The 26817-nt window shown below is 40.5% G+C and overlaps 1 protein-coding gene across 4 annotated transcripts in view; it reads right to left on the reverse strand.

The window, feature by feature from the left end:
* CBFA2T2 (CBFA2/RUNX1 partner transcriptional co-repressor 2) overlaps positions 1-26817 on the reverse strand; it is a 142016-nt gene that overhangs the window by 8645 nt on the left and 106554 nt on the right. For 2 of the 4 annotated variants that reach the window (XM_045444872.1, XM_045444874.1), the window contains exons 4-10: positions 22390-22479; positions 17720-17901; positions 16806-17059; positions 15710-15795; positions 14027-14222; positions 5104-5172; positions 1351-1541 (exon numbers count right to left, since the gene is read on the reverse strand). In XM_045444872.1, the coding sequence (XP_045300828.1) occupies positions 1351-1541; positions 5104-5172; positions 14027-14222; positions 15710-15795; positions 16806-17059; positions 17720-17901; positions 22390-22479 (1068 nt within the window). The remainder of the gene's footprint in view (positions 1-1350; positions 1542-5103; positions 5173-14026; positions 14223-15709; positions 15796-16805; positions 17060-17719; positions 17902-22389; positions 22480-26817) is intronic. The other 2 variants (XM_045444873.1, XM_045444876.1) reach the window with 2 other exon arrangements.

The following is a 26817-nucleotide window of genomic DNA, read 5'->3' on the forward strand; positions in this document are numbered from 1 at the left end:
AGATACAGAAGTAAATACCACAGAGATATCCCTGCTCAAAAACAATTCTAAAGAAAAAGCTGCCAGGGAGAAAGGCAAGAAGAGGGTTAAAGGAATCATTTTCTTACAATTCAGTGCACTTGTTAGGGTGCTACAACAAGGAATTTTCCAACATCCTCTGTGATAGCCACGTAATGCCTAGGCACGTTCACCCTTACACAGCCATGCCTGGCACTGCTACGCTGATGGGGATCACTTACGTGGGATGAGGTAATGTTTCTCCAGTTTAAAAAATTTTTTTAATGTTTGTTTATTTTTGACAGAGAGAGAGAGAGAGAGAGAGAGAGAGAGAGAGAGACAGAGCACGAGCGGGGGAGGGGCAGAGAGAGAGGGAGACACAGAATCCAAAGCAGGCTCCAGGCTCTGACCTGTCAGCACAGAGCCCAACGGGGGGCTTGAACTCACAGACCGTGAGATCATGACCTGAGCTAAAGTCGGACGCTCAACTGACTGAGCCACGCAGGGGCCCCTGTTTCTCTAGTTTAAAAAACAACACAACAACAACAAAACCCCACCCAGTTCTTTATGTTCTCAGTTGGCAGATGGATCTGCCTACTTAAAGAAACAGGGTTGTTTCAGGACTTAAAGTTCATCCCAAAGCTGAAAGATGACAGAAATGAAAGTTACAGAACTTTACATTCCAAAGGACTGTTATGATGTTTGTGTCATATGCTTTTTTCTTTCCAGTTTGTTTACTTTTGTCCTCACTGCAGTACAAGAGTATCCTGTATCCAGTGTACAAACATCACTGAGTCCTGGGCTTGGGGTCTTGAAGAGGCGGGCACATCTGCCCAATCTGTCACTTTATCCATAAAAGAACTATCTTCTTTATAAACAGACCAAATGCTAGAGGGCCCCACATCTCCTTACCCCCGCACCCTGGCTTTAGCACTGTGGGATTATGACAGTTAAATCCTCCTAAGCTCCCATTTCCTTTTGGGAAAATCGGAACCCAACAATACCTACCTTACAGGGTCATAGTGAGGATTAAAAAGGCAACATACATGCTTAACTCTGTGTCTCTGGCACACGGTGAGCCCACTAGTCAATGGTAGTCACCATAATCATGCAATTCCACAAACTCTGTCTTTAGGCTGAGTTTTCAACATTTAAACTGATAAAATGAGCCGATTTGTTTAAGAATATAATAATTAAGAAAGAAAATTCTTCTGGTACTAGATAAAAATTACACTCATGTAGTTCAAGAGCACTGTTGTGTCTTACTGCCTAGCACTTGAGAAAACCGTGAGCTTGGTCACTGCAGCTGCCCCAGACCCAGTCCCCAGTCCCCAGGGCTAGCAGGACTCTGACCTCTGTTGACTCTTCTTGCTCATTTATGACGAGGAAGGCGTCCTCTGCGGCCTGCCGTTTGACGTCCGCTATGGTTTGCTCCATCCGAGCTCTCTCTGTTGCAATCACTTCAAAGGCTTTTTGCTCTGCCTCGGCAACGGCTTTCTGTACTTCTGACATGGCCTGAATTTTCACCTTATTCACAGCTTCTTCTAGAAGAAAGTGACAGTAAAATTAACTGGCCGAGAAATCTTTCCCCTCCCACTCCCTATCGCTTCAAGAAGAGACAGAGCTGAAACGAGAGGACTTTTCCAAAATTACAGAGGGTTGGGGCGCCTGGGTGGCGCAGTCGGTTGGGCGTCCGACTTCAGCCAGGTCACGATCTCGCGGTCCGTGAGTTCGAGCCCCGCGTCGGGCTCTGGGCTGATGGCTCAGAGCCTGGAGCCTGTTTCCGATTCTGTGTCTCCCTCTCTCTCTGCCCCTCCCCCGTTCATGCTCTGTCTCTCTCTGTCCCAAAAATAAATAAACGTTGAAAAAAAAAATTTAAAAAAAAATTAAAAAAAATAAAAAAAAAAACAAAATTACAGAGGGTGAAACATACGACATACTCTTTCACTTTTATTCTTACATTCACTTGCCTGTTCGTGTATTCATTTGTTGGGTGTGTAGATGGAAGTAGGCGCTGTGCCATGGGTTGGGGATACCTAGAGGACTAAGATGGACTCCATATTCTCCTAACTGTGTTCAAGTAGAAAAGTGGTCAGCTCTACAAGTGGCAGGGGAGGATCAAGAAAACGTGTCCTGGTTGAGACGGTAAGTGGAAATGAATTTTTGGACAAGTCTCACATCCTATGCTAAGGACTTTGGCCCTTTTTCTAAAGAAAACTCGAACTCCTGAAGGGTTCTATGCAAAGAGAAAAGACTGGAGGCAGAGACAGCCTGGGAGAGGCTGAGGCAGTAGACATTCAGCTGACAGAAGAGACTGAATTTAGGCGGGAGCAAGTGGCACAGAGGAAGGGATGGGGCAGAATGAGGCAGGTGGCAGCTATGGGTCTGGAGGTGAAGTTGAAGGTAGAGAACGCTAGTGCTATGAGATGCAACGGAGAGTAAGCAAAATGCCAGGTGGAGGCTAGTGAGAAGACTGAAGTGCTCTGGGACGTCCAGACACAAATGTCCAGGAGGCAGTTAGGGTTAGAGGACTGAACTTGGCAGAGAAGCGCAGGCTGAAGATACAGATCTGGGCACGCCAGGAGTCTGGGTTTCAAAGCCCGGTCCAGTCACCCTCGCCTCACTTGGTTACTGATCACTTCTTCCCATCACTGCCATCCTGCTTGGTCTCCACAGAACGGACACTCCAAATGGCATACTCTTCGCGTTGAGCCTCATCTCTAAGTTCCCCAAGTGAATGACCTCCTTCCCGAGTCCACACAACTGGAAAACCCAGAAGCCTAAGGAAACTCCTTTACGGCTTGGTTCTTTCACATGGCCTAGGCTCAAAGAATCAAAGAATGTTCTAGGCTGCCATCCTAGGCTTCGATCTTATCACTCTAGCCTTAAGAAAAAAACCTGGGACGCCTGGGTGGATCAGTAGGTTAAGTGTCTGACTTCGGCTCAGGTCATGATCTCACGGTCTGTGAGTTTGAGCCCTGTGTTGGGCTCTGTACTGACAGCTCAGAGCCTGGAACCTTCTTTGGTTTCTGTGTCTCCCTCTCCTTTTCGTTCTCTGCCCCTCCCCCACTCGTGCATGCTTTCCCTCTTTTTCTCTGTCTCAAAATAAATAAATGTTAAAAAAAAAAAAAGAAAAAAAAAGACATTTTTACTGCAAAGGGCAAGGGACAATGCTGAACTGACTTGACACTGACCTCTGTGCTTCCTTTACTCCTGGTATCCAGACAGGTCCACTGTGGCCCACCACAGCTACCCATCATAAGCCTCTTCTTAGTTACCAGATATAGGTGTCTTAAGCCAACATAACAATGCCCCGAAGTACCTTTTTTCCTTTCAGGTTAAGGACAATCAATAAGAGTCAGAGTTTGAAAAACTACCTTGCTAAAGTAAAGTCATCTAAAGTCACAGATGACACCATAGCAGAAGAAGAATTCAAATCTAGCTGGTTCAACACCAAATTTTGGCTCTTAACCATAGTTAACCCAACGTTATCTCGCAGGCAGGAAATCATTAGTTATCGAGATCTTGTACATGGTAATCTTTCTACCTTAACAACTACCCTCTTCATTTCCCATAATTCTATCCTACTTCTTGATGATATATATTTCCCTGTTTCCAACTGCAAAGATTTTCCAAGTTCCTATGTAGTTTTGCAAATTATTTTTAATGGCAAAATAAATTTTGATAACATGCTTTTGAAAGGAAGAATTCAAAAGCATGAAACAGGAATGATTTTAAGAATTTGCATGCACTGGGGTACCTGGCTCAGGCAGTAGAGCATGCAACTCTTGATCTCAGGGTTGTGAATTCAAGCCCCATACTTACAAATAAAATCTTTAAAGTGCAAGCAAGGGAGAGGGGCAGAGGAAAAGAGAATCTTAGGCAGGTTCCACATTCAGCATGGAGCCTAATGTGGAGGGCTTGATTCCATGACACCCTGGGATCACGACCTGAGCCAAAATCAAGAGCCAAACACTCAACCGACCTTGCCACCCAGGTGCCCCCATCTTGTACCTTCCTGATTGCCAGTAAGAACAATAATCTATAGTATGTCTATTCTTATTTTCCACAATTTGTTCCTATCTTTTGTCTGTTTGTTTATTACGGTCTTGATGCTTCTAGAAGAGTCTTGTGAAGGTCAGGTATTAACTTTTGTAGAAGTAAATTTTATCTGGGGCACCTGGATGGCTTAGTAGGTTAAGCGTCTGACATTGGCTCAGTTCGTGATCTCGCATTTTGTGGGTTCGTGCACTGCATCAGGCTCTGGGCTAAGAGGTCAGAGCCTGGAGACTGCTTCAGATTCTGTGTCTCCCTCTCTCTCTCTCAAAAATAAATAAACATAAAAAGAAAATCCTCAATTAAAAAAATGGTACTGGAAAAGGGAGGCTAGAAGGAAAAGGTGGCTCGGGGCACCTGGGTGGCTCAGTTGAGCATCCGATTCTTGTTTTTGGCTCAAGTAATGATCCTAGGTTGTGGGATCGAGCCCCATGTTGGGCTCCACACTGAGCATAGAGCTTAAGATTCTCTCTCCCCCTCTCTGCCCCTTCTACACTCACATGAATTAACTAATTAATTAATTTTAAAAAAAGGAGAGGAAGGCTCATACCTGGACAAGGGCAGGATTAGGGACATGGTGTTAACCGCCCCATCTTATCACAATAGGCAGACCTACCCTCCTCTAGTCTTCTAGAAAATAAGGTCCACCAAGAACAGTCTTGACAAAGTTAGGGACAATGGAGGTGAAAGGAAAAGCAGGGGGCTGTTCCAAGACCAGAATGAATGAAATGTGGTAGTGCGTGGACATAGTGTGTGTAGATTTGAGTGAAAACAGGCAGAAATGAACTGAGCTATATGTTCAGAAATAAGGCATATAAACAGGGAAGGAAAAGTTGGTTACTTAATGCCTCAGGGTGGTGCAGAAGGGTGTGCAAAGGACTTGGACAGACTGTAGGGAGTCATTCCAAATTCTTGACCTGCAAAGTAACGTGAGAGGCAGTCCAGATGTATGGGAAAGCTGGGGAAGGAGAGGCGGGAGCCCCCAAATTTGTGCTCCATGCTCGCACAAATTAGTGCGTATATGTGATCTAGAACCAGACAGACACGTACCAGTTTTTTTCCAAAACTCCACAGGTACATATCCTGTTCCTGGCCTACTGTTGAATTCTCGCTGAGAATCTACAGAAGAGATAAATAGCACAGGGTTAGAAGCTGTCTATAACCAACATGTTTTATTTTTATGAAAATTTTTAATGAAAAATAGCGCCTCTCACTCACCACATAGATTCGAAGATACATGTTCACTTAGTGCAAAAATTATTCTGATAAGGGATAAAATCAGATAGTAAAGTATACTTAATATTTAGTTGTAAAACACATACATGCATGCACGTGTGTGCGTGCCTCAAATAGTAACAGTATTCCAATTCAAAGGAGTAAGATTAAAAGTGATTTTCACTTCCTTCTCTTATCTATATGTTCTTATCTTTTCCCTATGAACATGTATGCATTTTTATGATACTCCCTAAAAAATAACTACAGATACTTATGCATATGTATGTGTGCATATCATATCCATTTTAACTTCCCATCATGCACAGGTCTCTCTCAGCGGCTCTGTAGATATGTCAGAGAATATGGCTTTTGTTTCTTGGCAACTCTGAGTTTTTACATGTGATTTAAGGCAGTTTCCTTCAAAGTTTCTTAAAATGCTTACAAACAAATAAAAAGCAAGTAGTAAAGAAAATATTCTGATCTGGAACAGTGCATTTCAAATGTAGCCCAAGGAGGCGACCTACAGGGTTGCTGTGAAGGACCTAAGGGTGGAGAGTGACTTATATATATGTATATATATTTTTTTATCATGATTTTTAAGATATAGTGTTTTATAAGAAGTGGTTCCACTGAGTTAAAAAAATTTTTTAAGGAGTCAATCCCAGAAGACTTCTCCATTTCCTTATGTTTTACTGAGGCTAATATACAATTTTATGCTCTGAATACACACCAAACCATGATGCAAAGAGGAATCAGGGGACCAGTCAGTTGACAGGGGAGGGTGGCCCGGCATGAAATGTTTGCCAAAGGAGCTTTCTAAAACGGTTAGTCCTCACGGGAATGTCTAGGAACTGGCTGTGAGGCAGGAAACTCCCTGGGGTAGGGAAAGGATCTCTCCCATTCCAGGGGCTATCAGCACAAAGAACCTACATCTATATCTCCTACAGAGATAGGAGGGGATAGGGAGGCTTTTTCTAAATCGTGTAAAATACAAATAAAATTACCATTTTCAATATAATTCAGAGACATCCAGTACAATCTTTTAAGTTTATTTATTTTGAGAGAGGGAGAGAGCACAAGAGCGCACACTGGGAGAGAGGGAGAGACAGAATCTCAAGCAGGCTCTAGTGCTGTCAGCACAGAGCCCGATTTGGGGCTCAATCCCACCAACCACGAGATCATGACCTGAGCTGAAACCAAGAGTCGGACGCTTAACCAACTGAGCCACCCGGGTGCCCCATAGTATATTCACAATGTTGTGCAACCATCCTCACTATCTAGTTTCAGAACATTTCTATCACCACAAGAAGCAATCCCAGAAGTTTAAAATATTGATAGGACTAATACTTTTTTGTGACACTGAGGTCTCTAGAAGAGCTACCAGCACTGTCAATAAAATACAAATGGAAGGGCTCTCTTCAACACAGGTTAGGTGCCTGTTTCATGCAGCCATTTGTCACATACCTAGAAACTCAAGGATGAGATTCATGAAATAAATACAGGGAAAAATCTAGGATCAGAAGAATCAAAGTGGCACAAGCTAGAGAAGGCACTAGGTCATTTTCAACAGAATCTTCAATAAGGAAAATCAGTGAGAAAAAAGGTCTGAGTATATAGACAAGCTGCCGTTGGTATTAAATAACAGAAGAAACACTTGTTTACTTGTGGGGCTATGGGGGAAGTCTTGACCAAACAAAAGAAAAGCCACTTCACTTCGGTTAGCAATATGCCTTGGTCATATCCTTTATATCTGCCTGGTCCCAGCATTTTATTTCTCTAACAGATGAAAAAGGTGAGATGCACTTGACCCTAAAGGAACTTCTCAGCTTACTCAGGACATAGCTGGAAACTAGGGACATTTTCATGACATTTCCAGAAGCCAGAGGAACTGTTTTTGTATCTCTAACCCAGAAAGGAACAGAAATCAGTATTTTCAGCTGGTTCACTAAAAAAACTAGAGTGTCAGAGGCACCTGGGGTACCTCAGTCGCTTAAGTGTCTGACCCTTGATTTCAGCTCAGGTTATGATCTCACAGTTGGTGAGTCTGAGCCCCATGTTGGGCTCCATGCTGACAGCATGGAGCCTGCTTGAGATTCTTTCTCTATCCCTCCCCTACTCATGCTCTTTTTCTCTCTCTCTCTCAAAAAAAATAAATATGGGGGCGCCTGGGTGGCTCACTCTGTTAAGTGTCCGACTTCAGCTCAGGTCACGATCTCGCAGTCTGTGAGTTCGAGCCCTGCGTTGGGTTCTGTGCTGACAGCTCAGAGCCTGGAGACTGCTTTGAATTCTGTCTCCCTCTCTCTCTGACCCTCCCCTGCTCACACTCTGTCTCTCTCAGAAATAAATAAACATTAAAAATTAAGAAAATAATAACAAAACAAACATAAAAAATAAAAACCTCTATAGTCTCAAAGGCTATTGTAATCAAAGGCCAGACAGATAATGCAAGTAAATTGGGTCAGAAATGGGCAACTAATGGTATTGTGGTCATGTAGGAGAATGCTCTAGTTCTAAATTTTTTTTCTTAATGTTCATTTATTTTTGAGAAAGACAGAGACAGAATGTGACTTGGTTAGGGGGAGAGAGAGAGAGGGAGACACAGAATCTGAAGCAGGCTCCAGGCTCCGAGCTGTCATCACAGAGCCCAACGTGCGGCTCGAATTCATGAGCTGTGAGATCATGACCTGAGCTGAAGTCGTACACTCAACCAAATGAGCCACCCAGGTGCCCCCAGAATGCTCTAGTTCTTAGAAGAAGTAGAACAAAACATTTAAGGCTAGTGTCATGAATATTTGGGGGAGATTGTACCTATCTGCCAATCTATAATGGGGTAAAGCAAATATGGCCAATGTGGAAAATGGCTTAGGTATAGGGCATATATATGAGTGCTCACTTTTAACATTTTTGTGTTTGGGTAACTTCAAAATAAAAAACTGGGAAAAATGTTCTTTTAAGTATATGCATAGAAAATTCTGTATGAACAGACTAATTTGTTAATAAGTGAACTTATGGGAACAGGAGAGAAAAACTGGGTGGCGGCAGGATTTTCACAATTTATATGTTCTATATTGCTTGACTTTTATACAATGCAATCCATTAAAAAAAATTCATTTTAGATAATAAACAAAATATCCAAGAAAATGAAGTGGATCCAGCATTACCAGATATCAAAACACAACCTAATGCCATACTAATTAAAAGTTTGATATTATATTGGGAAGTGGTATAACATAATGGCTAAGAGTGTGTGCCAGTTCCGGAATGCCAAACTTACAATCCTGACTTAACTATAATATGACCATTTTGGCCAACTTTTTAATTTATTTAAGCCTCAGTTTTGTCATCTGTAAAAGAATATAATAGTTCCTATATCTCAATAGGTAGTTTTGAAAATACACGTGACAGGTTTAGCATGGCTAGAACACAGTATAGAGCCCAGATAAACTATAACTGATAAGTGATATAGTCAGAAAGATTAATGAAGGGGATGCTGAGGTGGCTCAGTTGGTTAAGTGTCTGACTCTTGATTTTGGCTCAGGTCATGATCTCACAATTTGAGTTTGAGCCCCTTGTCGGGCTCTGTGCTTACACTGAAGAGCGTGTTTGGGATTCTCTCTATCCACCTCTCCCCCTCTTGTACACACGGCTCTCTCTCTCTCAAATAAATTTTAAGAGAAAGATTAATGAAGAAAACAGACTGAAGTATTTAACAAAATGTAGCGTCAGATAATTACGTCATTTCAATATTTAAAGGATAGGCATCAGTTAATCAATAGGAAAATTTAAACAATTTGGGAAATTTTAAGTGAGCTAATTCCAAACACACAAACGTGCATATAACATAGATGAAATTTGTTGTACCTTGGATAGGGATCAAGGTCAAGTAACAAACTATAAAGGGAAATGATGAATTTGATTCCATAAATATTAGCTATCCCATCGATCAAAAACAAACCAAGGTGGGGTGGGGGAGAAAACAAAAACAAAACCAAGATCAAATACAAGAATGCCTATATTCACAGCCCATTAATTTTATAGCTGAGAATATATCCTATGAGAGAAATGCAAGATGTTTGAAAATCCTTACATATGAAAAATTGTAAATATTGGATTACACACTGAAAAACAAAAATAAAACAAGGAAACAATATGTAATGTTCAACAACAAAAACGGCATAAGGAAATTATGAGGTATATACATGTTAGAATACTGTATAGTGATTAAAATTATGTTTATAAAATCTTTAATGAAGTGAGAACATGCTTAATATGAACTTATGTTTTCAAGGAAATAATACAAAGTTGTAACAGGATTCTCAGATACATTTCAAAATTCTTCAGTGTGGGATGATGAGCCAATAAATTCTTCATAAGTTCCTGTATTTTCTACAATGAGCCATGTAGTTTCAACTAAAAAATGATACTTACTCTGAAAGACTGTTCTGGGAATTAAATGGTAACATACATAAAGGAATGGTTCCCAATTCTGGGAGCCCTGGTCCCACTTTAGTCCAATTAAATCAGAATCTTGAGGTGGGGCCAGGGCATCAGGAATTTTTTCCAAAAGTCCCCAGGTGGGATCTAATGGGCACTGAGGGTTAACCATTAAAGAAAAGTGCCTGACTTAGAAGCTGGTGCTCATGGTTAAGGTTTTCCAAACCACAGCAGGAGCACTACCTCTCTGTCAGTCAGATACATTTTCTCTTGTACAAAGGTAAAGTGTCTTTATTTAGCTGATTCTTCCAGTATTGCTACATTCTGATTTTTCAGTTGTGGGCATTACAGATTGACCAGACATTTCACTCTCTTTTAACCCCCACCGCCACTCCATCACAATTCCTTCCTCTTCTATTCCCCGCAACAGAGATCTACTCAAATTCTGTTATACCCGTAGTCAACATTTACAATACTTAATGTAAATACTAATCACAGGTGGGTCATGTGGTTCAGGTTCTATGAATCTTTATATCTTCCTGAACAAGTTTTTATTTTTTTAAGAGTTAATAATTGAGGGGCGCCTGGGTGGCTCAGTCAGTTGAGCATCTGACTTCGGCTCAGTTCATGATCTCGTGGTTTGTGGGTTTGAGCCCTGCATCAGGCTCTGTGCTGAGAGCTTGGAGCCCGGAGCCTGCTTCAGGTTCTGTATCTCCCTGTCTCTCTCTGCCCCTCTCCTGCTCATGTTCCAACTCTCTCTCAAAAACAAATAAACATTAAAAAAAAAGGTAATAATTGCCTTATTTAGTCATATGCTAAGTTTCCCATGTAATTGTTTCTAATTCAATCTCACCTTCTCTTTCTATTGTGTAGACATTTTATAAATTTCATTTTCTAGAAGAAATCTCCAGCAAGCTTTTGGCCGATTCCAGCCTCAACTGCTTTCTCGGCTTGCTGTACCCTGTTGCTCGGGACCCTCCCTCACTAGCCTAGGGATTGCCTTCTGTTCTCCTTCTCAGGTCGGATCTAGTGTAATCAATTCCATGTCTTCCACTTTCTGGTTTACTTCCCTGTGTTAGGGCATAGCCTGCTCAACTGTGGTAGACACCCTGATAAAGGGTAGATAGGAGGTGCATTTTTTGAAAAATTGTAGGTTGTTACACATTTAACTGTTTTGGTCTAGCACAGAAGTCTAAGTTAAAATAACTTCAGAGTCATCTTCGAACATTCTATGATAATAACTGATGCTTGTTTTTTCCAGTGTTGTTTACTTGGCAGACTGGTTCAAGCCGGAGTACTGCCTTTCAGTTCTAGATAATTTTTTTGAATTATTTCAGTAACTACTTTATCTTCACTTTCTGTTCACAATTTCTGGAACTCATCTGATTTGGATTAGATGACTAACAAGTTCATAAAAATATTAATGCATGATTTGGTGAAAAATGATAAAGTGAATACTATAAACCTACAGGTCAAGAAAGACAATTCCAGCAACCCCAAATCCCTAAGAGGTGAGTAGTGGTAAACCACAGTCCTTTTTAAATGATACTAGCCAGACCTACAATCCTGTCCTCAGAAGAGCCAGTGGTAGAGATGATGAGCGCTCACTCTATACTCCCCATCACCTACAGCCTCCGCCTCACACCCCCAGAGAAAACCATTCTCTTGAACTCTGTGATAATGATTTTCTGATTTTTCCCTATGCTTTTCCTAACTATTTATGCATCCTTAAATAAGATACCAAAATGCATCCCTTATCGTCTGAACCAAATCTATCTCTGAATATATTGTGAATCACCAATGTTCAGATAGAGGGAACCTATATTATTTTCAATGGGAAAACTAATAATGCTATCCAGTCTCCAATCAATTTCTCTCCAAACCACCAAAACACTTAAATCCTAAGCAAATAATCCGTCAGGGATTTCTACAACACCCTAAGCATTTAAAACACGAATTATTAAAACAAACAAAAAACTCAAAACAAACCCACAAACCACAAATTGTCTAATTATTTAAAAGTCATAGGTATGTCTGTATAATATGCCCAAGAGTACTGCCCAGTGTGGAACAGTGTTGCTCTAAATGCTAGTCTATAAACCTCTATGGTCCATAAAGAGATATGCATAAGCACCATGTCTCTAAGCACACTGCGTAACGTAGAGGACTTCTCTCAAAGTCAGCAACCGTGCCCAGCATGTGCTGTGGCAAGCTCCTGAGGTCATCATGGTCCAGTAACAATTCATTTTTGGAATGGTTTTGGTCCACATTTTGAACAGCAGGATTATTCAGGATATGAATTATGCTTTCTCTCTACGCTGCAACAAATGTGCTATGAGAGAAATAAACAGTGAAATAAAAATATGAAATATGTATACTATGCATAAATGCACATACTGAAAGATATTATTTAAGTCAGCCTGAAACACCAGAGAGAAGGAAACTGGGACCCATGGAGAGCTAAACCTACAGTGACAAAATAATTTCACACCCCAACTGTCCGCATGTTTGAGAGTGAGGGATGTGCTAGTAATAATCAGGACCGGAGAACTGAAATAAACTGGGGCTGTCCCAGGCAAATTAGAACATGCAGTCACTCAAGCTAAACCCTCAAGTAAGGCGTGAAAAAGATGAGTAGAGGGGCGTCTGGGTGGCTCAGTCAGTTGAGCATCCAACTTTAGCTCAGGTCATGATCTCATGGTTCGTGAGTTTGAGCCCTGCATTGCATTTGTTGTTGTCAGTGCACAGCCCACTTCAGATCCTCTGTACCCCCCTCTCTCTGCCCCTCCCCCACTCGTGCACACACTTGTGTGCTCTAAGGAAAAGAAAGAAAAAAAAGGATGAGTAGAGAGTAATGCAAAACAATATTTAAATGACCCAGCAAGACCTGCCATCTGGCTGGAGAAGAGCCGCCTCAGGACCACAGTTCACTCTGCACTGGATGCCTCCTAGCTAAACACATGCAGACTGACTGGTGGAAGGTTTGTGATTTGGATGGTGAACTTCGGATGTTTCTATAAATTGTTATAGGAACTATTCATGAAGGCTTAGATGGTGAGGGATACTTGAGGATGAGCCCTGAAGTTGTTTGTATGTATGTACTGATTGATGGATGGATTGATTGTAATCTCTATACCCAACATGAGGCTCAAATTCATGACCTGAGATCAAGAGAGTCACATGCTCTTCTAAGCCAGTCAGGTGTCCTGAGCTCTTAAGTCTTTATGAAAGTAATCACAGTGTAGCTACAAGTATTCTTTGATGTCTTGCTGTGATATTCCATACAACACTGCTAATCAATGGTTGCCCTAAGAGTCATCTCGGTGGGAATGGGATCCTTTGGTTACCAATGTCTTTGCCCCATTTTTGCTCAAATCTTTTGTATTTATTATTTAAAAAATGTTTACGTATTTATTCTGAGAGAGAGAGAGAGAGGGAGAGGGAGTGAGCAAGGGAGATGCAGAGAGAGAGGGAGAGAATCCTAAGCAGGCTCCATACTGTCAGTGCAGAGCCAGATGCGGGGCTCGAACCCACAAACTGAGATTATGACCTGAGCTGAAACCAAGAGTCAGATGCTTAAACCGACTCAGCCATCCAGGAGCCCCTTGAAGCCTTTTTTAGACTAACAGCTGTCTTCTGTGGAACATGCTAGGTCTGTCATGATAAGTGATTCATTCTCCGTGATGAGAAGAGGGAGCTTGAAGTGGGTAGTTGGGGGAAAGTCTGATCACAGACAGCCCCTCGTTTGTCTGTGTCTTTGGATAGGGCACTTTTTCAGTTACTAGATGATTGTGATGGAACATTTTTGGGGAAACGGCTGTGGTGTCCTGGATGTACCCTGGACTGACAGAACAGTTGTTCTTATCTCTGCTGCTTCAGGTTGAGAAAAGACAAGATGGGCTAACCCAGCTTGGTATAGTAAAGGTATGGTAAAACTTTTCTAAAGGCCTCCAGACAGAGGTTGATAAATGGTGTCTTCCTGACTGGGGAGTGGGAAACAGAGGAGGGAAGGTGAGGTGAACATTTTTAGATTTTCAGGGCTACTGTTGAGGAGTAAATGTGATGTATGTGAGTACCTGGGACACTCAACGAGGCTGACTTTAACAACCACTCTTTGATCACCACCTAGTACATATAGAGGGAGTTACAAACAGAACAAAATGACAAATATTCCCATTATCCATGTGAAAAACAGTATTTCTTGAACATTCCAGGTACTGAGTCCTCGACATATTTTATCATTCTCTTCACAATCACCTGAGTCTTTCTAACTCCACCATCTAGCACCGTCTTTCTGCCATCTTAGGTGAGACCCTCCCCTTACCATTGCTGAGAGAATCTGCACTCCCAGGACTGTGCTGCCTAGAGACCAACTCGCTCCCTGTCTTCCTCATCTCTGTGTTTTCGTTATATCGTCTTTTCCAGTAATTGAGTTCTTCACGATCAGATTCCTGACAGCGCCGCAGGACTGCCATGGAGCGCCTTGTCTTCTCTACCATTTCCATAATGCAGTTCAGAGCCTAAGCCAGAGAGGAAGTCAGAGATAAGATTAGGACTTTGAAACAACCAATACTGAAATTTAAGGATAGGTAAAATGTAAAGAAGGAAGGTTTAAGTATCTTACAGATCAGCAATATCAAGTCAACACATGAAAGCCATTCTTAACAGCTTCTTTTTAAATATGTAGACGCAAATAATTTTTTTTGGATTTCAAAATAATCCTTTCTGGGGCACCTGGGTGGCTCAGTCGGTTAAGCGTCTGACTTTGGCTCAGGTCGTGATCTCGTGGTCTGTGAGTTCAAGCCCCGCATCGGGCTCTGTACTGACAGCTCAGAGCCTGGAGCCTGTTTCAGATTCTGTGTCTCCCTCTCTCTGACCCTCCCCTGTTCATGCTCTGTCTCTGTCTCAAAAATAAATAAACATTAAAAACAAATTAAAAAAAAACAACAACAACAAGATAATCCTTTTTGGATTCTTCCAGGTTGAATCTCAGCCAGAATCTCACCATAATATAGTCGTTTAAACACTATGTATGGTGAAACCACATTATATCTCTGCCTAAACACATCAGGTTATCTGATAAGCTGGAGATTTGCCTAAGAATGCAATCAGAGAAACAATATTCAGAGACAATTTCACTCAAGTAGGAAAAACTATTGTATGTATATTTCAAGCAGGTATGTCTTTTCTTCCCTTTTAGGACATGAATTCTCATTTGTTTTTAGAGAAGCACCATTTATTTAGCATTTCCTATATATTAGATCCTATGTAAGCACCTTACATATTAGAACAACCCTACGAATTCAAATAATACAGTATTCTTGAGGTGCCTGGGTGACTCAGTTGGTTGAACGTCTGAATCTCGATTTCAGCTGAGGTCATGATCTCATGGATCGTGGGATGGAACCCTGCATCGGGCTCTGCACTGACAGTGTGGAGCCTGCTTGGGAATCTCTCTCTCTCTCTCTCTCTCTCTCTCTCAAAACAAATAAACATTAAACAACAACAACAACAACAACAGTATTCTTTATTTTTTAAGATACAGAAATTAAGGCTAGAAATGGTAAAACAACTCATCCATCATACAAAGTAGGAAGTAGCAAAGCTGAGACCTGAACTCCCAAACTTCTGCTTTTAACCCTTATACTATATGACTTAACTTGGTTATATCCTGAAGTGATTAACCCACCAAAAAGATTTGAGAGTTACTCTTAGCTCTTTAGCTAGGGGAGTAGTAGATAAAACAAGTTTTCAATTTTGTTTTATTATTGTTTTTTAAGTAAGCTCTAGGTCCAACATGGGGCTTGAAGGGCTTGAACTCATGACCCTGAGATCAAGAGTGGAACATTATACTGACTCAGTCAACCAGGTGCCCTGATAAATCAAGTTTTTATGGCAAAGACACTGTGGCTCTGGTTAAATTCACTTCAGGCATATATACTCTATTATTATTATTGGTAATAAGAATTAAATGTAATAGGAAAATTATACACTGTAAGATCCTTACATGATCGAGATGTTTCCATTCATCAGCCCATTCCCTTTCTGTCAAACGGTGGTCTACCAACTCATCTTGATAGCCTCCATTTAGACCTAGTAGAAATTAGAGATTAGATGTGAAGATAGAAGGAAGAATATAATATACAGAATTCCACCAAGTAAATACAGAACACATCCATACCACCTATGAGCACTCTACCAGGGCAACAATTCACAAGGAAGGGAGTGTGGAACCCACAAAATGACATAAAACCAACAAAAAGTTACGCTCAGTAGGTTAAGCGTCCGACTTTGGCTCAGGTCATGATCTCATGGTTTGTGGGATGGAGCCCCATGTCAGGCTCTGTGCTGACAGGGTGGAGCCTGCTTGTGATTCTCTCTGTCTCTCCCCTGCTTGCACTCTCTCTCTCAAAATGGATCAGTTAAAAAAAAAGATAAAAACACTTTACTCTGAAATAAATCCAGACTTAGAGAAACACTGCAAGAATAGTAAAAGAATTCTCATATATCCTTCACCCAGTTTCCAAAATGTTAATATTTTAGTTGATTTGTTTCATCATTCTCTAGTTTTCTGCACCATTTAAGAAAAAGTGGTATCTCCTTATCCTTAAATATTTCACTGTGGGGGCGCCTGGGTGGCGCAGTCGGTTAAGTGTCCGACTTCAGCCAGGTCACGATCTCGCGGTCCGTGAGTTCGAGCCCTGCGTCAGGCTCTGGGCTGATGGCTCAGAGCCTGGAGCCTGTTTCCGATTCTGTGTCTCCCTCTCTCTCTGCCCCTCCCCCGTTCATGCTCTGTCTCTCTCTGTCCCAAAAATAAATAAACGTTGAAAAAAAAAAATTAAAAAAAAAATTTCACTGTGTATTTCCTAAAATTTACCGAGTCCCACTTCTATAATATAAGAATAACAGTAACAAAGTATGAAGGGAGATCAATTTCAAATGAAATCAATACAACTCTAACATTCCCTTTTATGTATAATATTGTTTTATCTATCAGTGGAAAAAAGCGATGATTGTATTATTTTGCTTTATAACCGAGTAGGAAAGAAACGCAAAGATTCAATCTGAATTTCAACCATTACCATGCTGTTCATGTCACTTACTAAGATTGTGGTGTCTATCACGAACTTCTCGATGTTCTAGCATCTTATTGGGCTCACGATACAGGTGTGAACTTGCAATATCTTCTAACGTGTAGTGCTGAAGAGGTGGAGGAGTAGGATGGAACTGGCCCCCAGGATTCATGAGGGGCACAGTGAGGGCAGGACTGTGCCGGGGAGCAGGGCTGATGGTGCACACTCTCTTGGCAGGAGGCTCGGGAGGAATTGTATCTCTTTCAAAACCGCTTTCTTCCCTCCTTTAGAAGAACCGGAAGTACATATCTTAGCCCATACACAAGTGTTCATACAAACATGTCCTGAGTACCTACTCTGTGTTATGTATTGTGCTATGTACTTTCCCAAACAGGAAGATGATAAGGAAAGGTCTGACATGAGGCATGAACGAAATGTCTCCAGAGGCCAGGCAGAAAACAAATTTTTCAACACTGTTAAAATATTGCTTCCTTGACTAATACTTTCACTCATACTGAAATTTCCAGAATAAATTAACACAATTTCAATCTTCAAAGTAAAGGTGACTCATTACCAAGTAACAATTACTAATTGTTATACTTATTATTAGACTTCACACATCAGAAAAAATGCTTTGGACAAATTCTATTTCTGATGGTTCTGGAGCAGTGCACCCATAGAATGCCCTAGAGCAGAATCTCTCACCAGGGGTATACAGAGTCATCTGAAGAATTTCTGGAAAATATTTGTATCTGGGAGCCACACCTATAGATTTGAGAAACATTCTGGTCTCTGATATTGGGACAGCACAAAGCCAACCTTAGAAATTCTGAGTCCATACCTATATATAACCACAGTAATTAAATTCTCTTTCTTTCACAAGCAAAGAGGAAGCTTAGAGTAATTCCAGAAAAGCAAGGACAACAAAGCACTTCTCTGCTCACCTCTCCGGACTGGGCCTCTTTCCGTTTCCATGTACTTCCATGAGCAGCTCAGAAGAGTCAGCAGGTGACGCAATACTTGTGTTGAGCAGAAGGTGTTCGTGTTGAGCCAGGTATTGGGACGGGGTCTGCTTGGCGGCTCGAGCACAGTGCAGCAGTTCTCGCTGCAGCAGGGGCAGATTGGCCTTGAAAAAAAGAGGTAGGGGCTGGAAGGCAGTTTTCTAGGTGTTGGGCCCCACACAACAGACTTTCACAAACATGACGACACAAGACAAAAGCCCTTCTCATCAGCCTGATTTTTATATGCCTCTCTAAGAGTAAAGTGACATCTAAAATACTGAACTTGAATTACTGGCTACCTTGTCTCTTGCCCCCACAAGGTGTAAATCCCCTCAACAGGAAGCCTGTGCTTTATTTACCTTTGTGGCCTAGTGTAGAGTCAAAGCTCAGTGAAGGTGTTGAATGTAAGAAGTTAAAACTTTATACATTTTTTTGGGCATCTGTCTGGCTCAGTGGGTAGAGCATACGACTTTTGATATCAGGGTTGTGAGTTCAAACCCCACGCTGGGCGTGGAGTCTACTTAAAACTAAAAAAAAAAAAAAATTTTTTTAAATTTATACATTTTTCAAGACTTTGGCCAGTTAGAGAATTAGTATCATGTACACAGGGGTAGAAGAAATTCACTCTTTCCTCTATGATTATCAGTAAGTCGTGGATTCTCTCTGTCAAATTCCAACTCGTCTCTGACAGGACTGCTCAACTTTTTTTTTTCGTGTTCTCTATGACAGCTGTCATGGAATTCTGGAAGTGGTAATTACTTTGGCTTGGTAGGAACATGGGGTTTCGAAGAAAGTATCAGGAGTGATGTAAATGATAGCAACAAGCCTTAGACTAAGCTCAGACGACACACAGGTAACCCAGGGGCAAAATCGATTTCTTATTGTGGTACCCTAGCTGGATCTATTTCCTTATTATTATTATTTTTTTTATGTTTATTTATTTTTGAGAGAGCACAACCAGGGGAGGAGCAGAGAGGGAGAGAGAGAGAGAGAGGGAGGGAGGGAGGGAGAGAGAGAGAGAGAGAGAGAGAGAGACAGAGAGATACAGGATCCAAAGTGGGTTCTACGCTGACAGCAGTGACCCGATGCGGGGCTCGATCTCACGAACCGCAAGATCATGACCTGGGCTGAAGTCAGACGCCCAATTGACTGAGCCACCCAGGGGTCTCTTTTTCCTTATTTTGTAAAAGGATAATTAACTATGTACTTATTATATTTCCTTCTCAAAATTAGAAATCTTTAATGGGGACAAATCATAAAACAAACCCTATATATCTCTAAACTTCACTCTTCATATGTAAAATGTACTTTTCCTATATTCCTTTTATTAAAAGAAAATAAAGAATTATACTTTTCTTCCCAAATTTAAGAACAATTCAGACTGAGCACATAAATGATGTCTTTATCTCAAGGGAAACAGATGAACAAGTAAATGGAGAGTTTTAATAGATGTGAGTAGTCACCCCTTTACCAAGGGTTAATTTAGCAGGCACCATAATTAGTGACTCTCTTAAAGCAGAAATAAATTGAGAAAACCCAAACGTTAGCCAAAAAACTGCCATAACGACCTATCTCATGCTGTTTTTCAAAACAACAGAGTTAAGAATAGGGAATGTGACAATATAAAATACTTTTTAAGTCTGTTCTATAGCCTCCATCTTATAACAACTGTTAAAAAAAAAAAATCTTAACTGAAAAAAATACTGTGTAAAATATCTTTTACATCTGTGACATGTGCCCTTTGATGAATTTTTTTTTTAATGCTAATTATTTCCTATTAACACAAATTTCACAAATCTTGGTTCCGGAGTCTTAGGGGAAATAATTGTCTGTTGGCTCTGACATACAGCAAAGAGACCAAGATAGAAGCAGCACAGCTGTTTCGGGGCTACAAAGGCACCACAGACTGAGGCAAAGCTTCAATGCTATCAAAACAGAGCCACACACAGCCTGGGCCCCTGACACCTAAAGCATTTTCCTATTTGTTTGCTCTACTCTCATTTTAAAAGATTTAAAAAACTGGTAACAATACCTCAATAAGTTGACCCATCTCTCTGATGCTATTATTTTTTTTTTAGGAAGTGAAGGCAGAAATACAGGTAAAAGGGGCATATTTATTTGGCCGGGTGTATTAGACTTTGTGAGTCAAGATGCAAAAGTGAAGATATCATGTGGGTCTCAAACAGTGTATAAAAAAGGTCAGATAACAAACAGAGTATAATTTTTTGTAGTATCAGTCTCCTACTAATGAAAAGAATGGAATGCATTTTGTTGGGGGCTGGATTGAGGATAACATTTAGCGTAACTGGGGCTCAGAGTCAGTGTTTCCTATTACAAATCGATTATAAACGTGCACCTGTAAAAATTATTCTTCTTGGGGCACCTGGCTGGCTCAGTCAGTAGAGCATTCAACTCTTGATCTCAAGGTGGTGAGTTTGAACCCCACATGGGTGTAGAGTATAAAAACAAACAAACAGACAAACAAACAAGCAAATTCTTCTCTCTAGGGCTGTATGAAACCATTTGGTGAGCTGGTCTGGGGGTCACAGGTTTCCAAACTATGCTTGGTCTAGAACACCCTGGTATTTGACTCTAGTCTTTCACTGCTGGGGAGCTACTTTATACTTTGGCAAGTTATAGATAAATGATACCAATGCAAAATAATTACTATCTATGGACATGAATAAAATTATGTCCAATAGAGGTTCAAATGACTTCCCTTGTGCTCTCTATAGAAGCCAATTTTACTTCTGGTTGCACATTCATATCAATAATCCTGACCTATATAAATGTGTCTGTTCTTTGGATTCTCCCCTGAACTGGTTGTAACATGTTATTGATTCCTTCATTAATGAGTTAACGAAAATCTTTGACACAGGTTCATCTTTTATTGGTACTAGTCAGAATGTTACCTGTTTTGTTGCTGTTTGTTGTTTTTAAACATTATTGTATAAAAGGGAAAAGGCAGTAACTTTACCATGGGAAAGCATGGTAGATAGACACTGCCTTCACCAAGTGATCAAAGTCAACATCACCAATTAGAAGACAGATTAACATCTACGTCTACAAAGAGAATGCAGTGATACCACTTAACCTGCTCTTGCTGCCTAAGATGCATAACCCGTTCCTCATCATGAGGAAGCTTCAGAAAAATCCAAAGTGAAGTACCTTCCATAAAATAACTATCCTGAAACATTCAAACTGTCAAAGTCATAAAAGTCTGAGAAGCTATTTCAGATTAAAGTGGACTAGAGAAACATGACAATGAAATGCAAGATGTGATCCTGTATCAGATATAGGACCACACAAAAAAGCTTTTCTTTCACTGTAAGAGACATTAGCGGGACATTTGGTGAAACACGAATAAGGGCTGTGGATAATAGTGCTTTATCAATGTTAATTTCTTGATTTGTTAATTATACTAAAAAGTATTGAGATGTATCATGTCTGCAGCTTATTCTTAAATATTTCTTTTTTTAAAAAAAATTTATTTATTTTTTAATATTTTTAATGTTTATTTATATTTGAGAGAGAGAGAGAGAGGGAGAGAGTGCGTGAGCAGGGGAGGGGCACAAAAAGAGACAGAATCTGAAGTACGCTACAGGCTCTGAGCTGTCAGCACAGAGCCCAATGTGGGGCTCGAACTCACAAGCCTTGAGATCATGATCTGAGCCGAAGTCAGATGCTCGACTGACTGAACCACCCAGGTGCCCCAAAAGATTTTATTTTTTAAGTAATCTCTATACCCAACTTGGGGGCTCCAACTTGCACACCTGAGATAAAGAGTCATATATATGTTCTATTGACTGAACCAGCCAGGCACCCCTCAAATATATGAGGGAAAAAATAATTACAAGACAAAATAATAATAGAGATGTGACAAAATAGTAACATGTAGAGAATGTGACTAAAGAGACGGTGGTACAGTATACAGGAAGTTTACTGTACCATATTGCAACTTTTCTAGGAGTATGAAATTATTTTGAAATAAAACACTTTTTTTAAAGGGCATATTACATATAAATTTAATACTGCCTTACTTCTCAGGTAAGTACAATTCTGAACAACATCTCCCAAAAGTTATGTTCTAGGGAACATTAATTCCAGAGGACCTAATCAGAAGCTAGACTAACTGGGGTTGGGGAGACAGCAACATTGTCTTTCTGTATGCTCTTCTGTTCTTAGGATAAGTGGGAAGTGCAAGGCCTCTCCTTTGTCTGACAGCCTTCTCAGAAAACACACACACTTTCCCCACTGGCCACAAACAAAAGATTTAATGTTCAGTTACTTTCTCTGCTAAAAGCCCAGCCTCCAAACCATCCACACACTCACCTTCAGCCCACTCACCTCCTGCTCCCCACCTGCTATTATGTGTTATCAGCAGTATCTGCATATGGACCACAACTCAAGGCTTCTGTAATTCCCATCCTACCAAGTGTGAATAAGGCATACCTGCAGACCACACTCCCATTCCTCTTAGGAGACTCAAATAAAATAAAGATATGAAAATGTGTGGCAAGCTACCCTGGCTTAGATCACAGAACAGGGATCAGCAGCAGGAAAACTTGAGGAAATGCTGAAGATAAATTACATTCAGTAATTATAAAAATTACCTTGAGGAATGGAATCACAAAAGGACGAAGAGGAAAGTTTGTAGCCTCTTGGAGCTTGCAATGGAATTCTTCAATTGTTACTGTTGAGTTCTGAAAAGACAAATAACACTGTCAATTTCCAAAACTGGATACTGTCTCCCCAATACAAATCTAATAGTGCTAACTCTTTTTAAATCAAGGAAAAGGATAATCCCAAGAACGCCACTGTAAACTCAGATCCCTCTCAAAGGTTAAACAAATTGTTTCCTTTAGGAATAAAGTGTGGCCTCATTGATTTTCTTTTCTTTAATACCCTAAACCTAAACTGTTCTCTGTACTCAGCTACTGCTTTCCTCAGCATTTGTGAAGAAGGCACTCAGGTCTCTCGTATCAAGGAGCTCATGGCAAGCCACCTTGGGTACCAGAAACCAAACCTACAATGTTCCCAGATGGAACAATCCTGAATGAGTCCAGGATATCAACTTCTGAAGTTCACTTCTTCATAGATCGTGCCCTCCTCCTAGCATCAGTTCCCCAAATATTCTAAAGAAATTTAAAAACAAATGAAAAAACCAAGGCAAAACAATCAGTGTCTTCTACCTTCAAGTGGTCTGCCTGCATATGAGAGAACCTGGAAACAGGCACACAACCACTGGGAAGGTTGCAGTTATTTCCCGTAAGGTTATTAGCACTTCCCATGTATTTTTTCAAAAGTCTAGCTTTAAATAGGGTTCTTAGCTCCTCTGCTCAGGTGAATGTACAAATAAAAATATTTTCCTCAAAGTTCACAAAATATTTTTATTCAATTCCCTAAAACATAGTATAATACCAAGTTAAAGAACAAAACTGGGCATTATTCTTGCTTCCCTGAGAGAACAAGTACCACTTCTAGGGATTTTATTTTATAAAATCATCAATGGTTCAAAGCTGTAACAAGTACCATACAGATTATTTATCAACACAATACTGCTTCTTGACAATAAGGAACAGAAAACATTAAGGTCCACTACCAGGAAGTTGCATTAAAAATGATGGTACATGGGGCGCCTGGGTGGCGCAGTCGGTTGAGCGTCCGACTTCAGCCAGGTCACAATCTCGCGGTCCGTGAGTTCGAGCCCCGCGTCGGGCTCTGGGCTGATGGCTCAGAGCCTGGAGCCTGTTTCCGATTCTGTGTCTCCCTCTCTCTCTGCCCCTCCCCCGTTCATGCTCTGTCTCTCTCTGTCCCAAAAATAAATAAACGTTGAAAAAAATAAATAAATTAAAAAAAAAAAAAAATGATGGTACAGAAGGGGCACCTGGGTGGCTCAGTCAGTTAAGTATCCGACTTCAGCTCAGGTCATGATCTCATGTCTCATGAGTTTAAGCCCCACATGGGGCTCCCTGCTGACAGCTCAGAGCCAGAGCCTGCTTTGGATTCTGGGCTCCCTCTCTCTCTGCCCTCCCCCACTCACACCTGCCTCTCTCTCTCTCTCTCTCTCTCTCTCTCTCAAAAAAAAAAAAAAACATAAATATTCAAATATTCAAAAAGAATGATGGTACATGGGGCGCCTGGGTGGCTCAGTCAGTTAAGTATCTGACTTCGGCTCAGGTAATGATCTCACGGTTTGTGAGTACAAGCCCCGCGTTGGGCTCTGTGCTGACAGCTCGGAGCCTGGAGCCTGCTTCGGATTCTGTGACTCCCTCTCTCTGTCCCTCCCCTGCTCACACTCTGTTTCTCTCTCTCTCTCAAAAATAAAATAAAAAAAAATTTTTTAGAGGAAGAAAAATTAATTAATTAATTAAAAAAAAAAAGAATGATGGTACAGTCATACATCAGAACACTAAGGGAACAGGAAAGACTATATGCATTAATAAGGAAAGGTGTTTACAATATACTGTGAAATGAAAAACCAGAAAAAGAGCAGCATGCTTTCCTATAAGCCATTTATGGAAATTACACACACACACTTATATAGTATCTTAAGTGCCTAAAAAGACAAGTACAACAGCACTTATTTCTGGATATGAAATTATGTTGGATTTTCCAAATATAATCACACTAATATTCGGTAAAAATTAAAAATATTTCCTTTTAGAGAAAAGAGTATATCAAATTAAATTCATAGTTTCAATACCAATTGCTGATGAAATACCAATTTCATCAAAAGATGAAAGCAAAATGTGGTATATACATGCAATGGAATCTTTTCAGCCAAAAAAAGGAGAAAAATATGATAAATACTATAACAGGGATGAACCTTGAGGATAATTACACTAGGCAAAATAAGCAACAGAAAGACAAATACTGTATGATTCTACTTATATGAGGTAGCTAGAGTAGTCAAGTAGAATGGTGGTTGACAGGAACTGAAGGGTAAGTAAGGGATGGGGAGTTATTGTTTAATGGCACAAAGTTTCAGTTTTGCATGATTTAAAGAGTTCCTGAGGTGGATAGTGGTGATGGTTGCACAACAATACACGTAAATCATTGAATTATACACTTAAAACTGGGTAAGTTGGTTGTTATGCGTATTTTTACCACCTACTGATGATTATCATTGGGAAAAAAAAAATTAACCTGAGAATGGCCATTTAAAGGACACAATTGGTTACATGTACATACAAATACTTCTTCAGCTATAAAAAAAATTTTGACGGGGCGCCTGGGTGACTCAGTTGGTTAAGTGTCCAACTTCGGCTCAGGTCATGATCTCACAGTCTAGGAGTTCAAGCCCCACATCGGGCTCTGTCCTGACAACTTAGAGCCTGGAGCCTACTTCAGATTCTGTGTCCCTCCCTCGCTCTGCCGCTCACCTGCTCCTGTTCTGTCTCTCTCTCTCTCTTAAGAATAAATAAGACATTAAAAAAAAAAAAAAAACATGGGGCGCCTGGGTGGCGCAGTTGGTTAAGCGTCCGACTTCAGCCAGGTCACGATCTCATGGTCCGTGAGTTCGAGCCCCGCGTCAGGCTCTGGGCTGATGGCTCAGAGCCTGGAGCCTGTTTCCGATTCTGTGTCTCCCTCTCTCTCTGCCCCTCCCCTGTTCATGCTCTGTCTCTCTCTGTCCCAAAAATAAATAAACGTTGAAAAAAAATTTAAAAAAAAAAAAACCAAAAAAAAACAAAAAAAAACAAAAAACAAAAAAACGAAGTTTAAAAAAAAAATGGACTTCTTTTGTTTTTCTTTCTTTCTTTTTTTTTTTTTTTTTTTTTTTTTTTTTTTTTTTTGCAAATGAGGGCTATCATTTTTTCTTTTACTCTTGAAATTATCTTCAACCTTAGACTCCACTTAAAGCTGGGGCGCCTGTGTGACTCAGTCAGTAAAGCATCCGACTCTTGATCTCGGCCCAGGTCACGATCTCACAGTTTGAGAGTTTGAGCCCCACATCGGGCTCTGCACAGATGGTGCAGAGCCTACTTGGGATTCTGTCTCTCCCTCTCTCTCTGCCCCTCACCTGCCTGTGCTCTCTCTCTCTCAAAATAAATAAACTTAAAAATATATATACAGAGTTGTGCCTAAATCTGTTGCTAGAATTGGTATGACATTCTGATGTCTGCTTTGCTTACAATTATGTTCAAACTCATTTTGACATTTAAAGCCCAATTTTATTACTCTAGATCTAGTAGCATAAAATTTGACCAAAAACATTTTTCCCCTAAAAACAAAAATTAAAAAAACCTTTCTAACTGATAAGGGTGGCTCACTGTGCCCAGACAGTGTTTTTGCAAACATTGCGGTTTCTGCTGAACATTGATTTTTCCTTCTGGGAATTTGGAATTTCAGCAGGTGCTGGCAAAGACTGCCTATGTACCCAGACTCAAGTAAAAACCTTGGGCATGGAGTCTCGAATAGGCTTTCCTGGGCAGAAGCATCACACATATGTCACTACATTTTCACTGCTGGGGGAAGAGTGAGCTCTGTGTGACTATTTATACAAGAGAAGAGCATAAGGAAGCCTGCACATGGATTCCACTAGATTCCAACAGTATCTCTTTCCTTTATGATCCAGCTGTGTAACCTTATGCCTCTGTAATAAATCTTAGTTGTGAGCACAGCTATATGCCAAGTCCTGTGAATTCTTTTAAGAAATTTCAGAACTTGGGGGTTGTATTAGGTTCTTTGACTATGCCTCAACATGCAAACAACTCAAATGCCCATCAAGAGCAAAAAGTACAAATTGTATTCCTACAATAAAATACTATATAATGTAGCAATGAAAATGAACAACCTTAAAAAAAAAAAAAAAAAAAAAAAGAACAACCTAACAGCTCTAAAAAGCAAAAGGGATTAAATCTGACATGATGAAAAAGTCATTTATCACCTTCTGCCTTGTATGAAAGTTGTTTCTTCTACACTAGACTGAGAAATCTGTTAAGTTATTCAACTTTTTAGCCTCGGACTCCTCTAATTTATGTGGGTTATATCTATCAATAATCCCAATATTAATAATTAACTTCAGAATTTGGAAACCA

This window comes from Leopardus geoffroyi, chromosome A3 (genome assembly GCF_018350155.1).
Source record: "Leopardus geoffroyi isolate Oge1 chromosome A3, O.geoffroyi_Oge1_pat1.0, whole genome shotgun sequence".
Classification (NCBI taxonomy): domain Eukaryota; kingdom Metazoa; phylum Chordata; class Mammalia; order Carnivora; family Felidae; genus Leopardus; species Leopardus geoffroyi.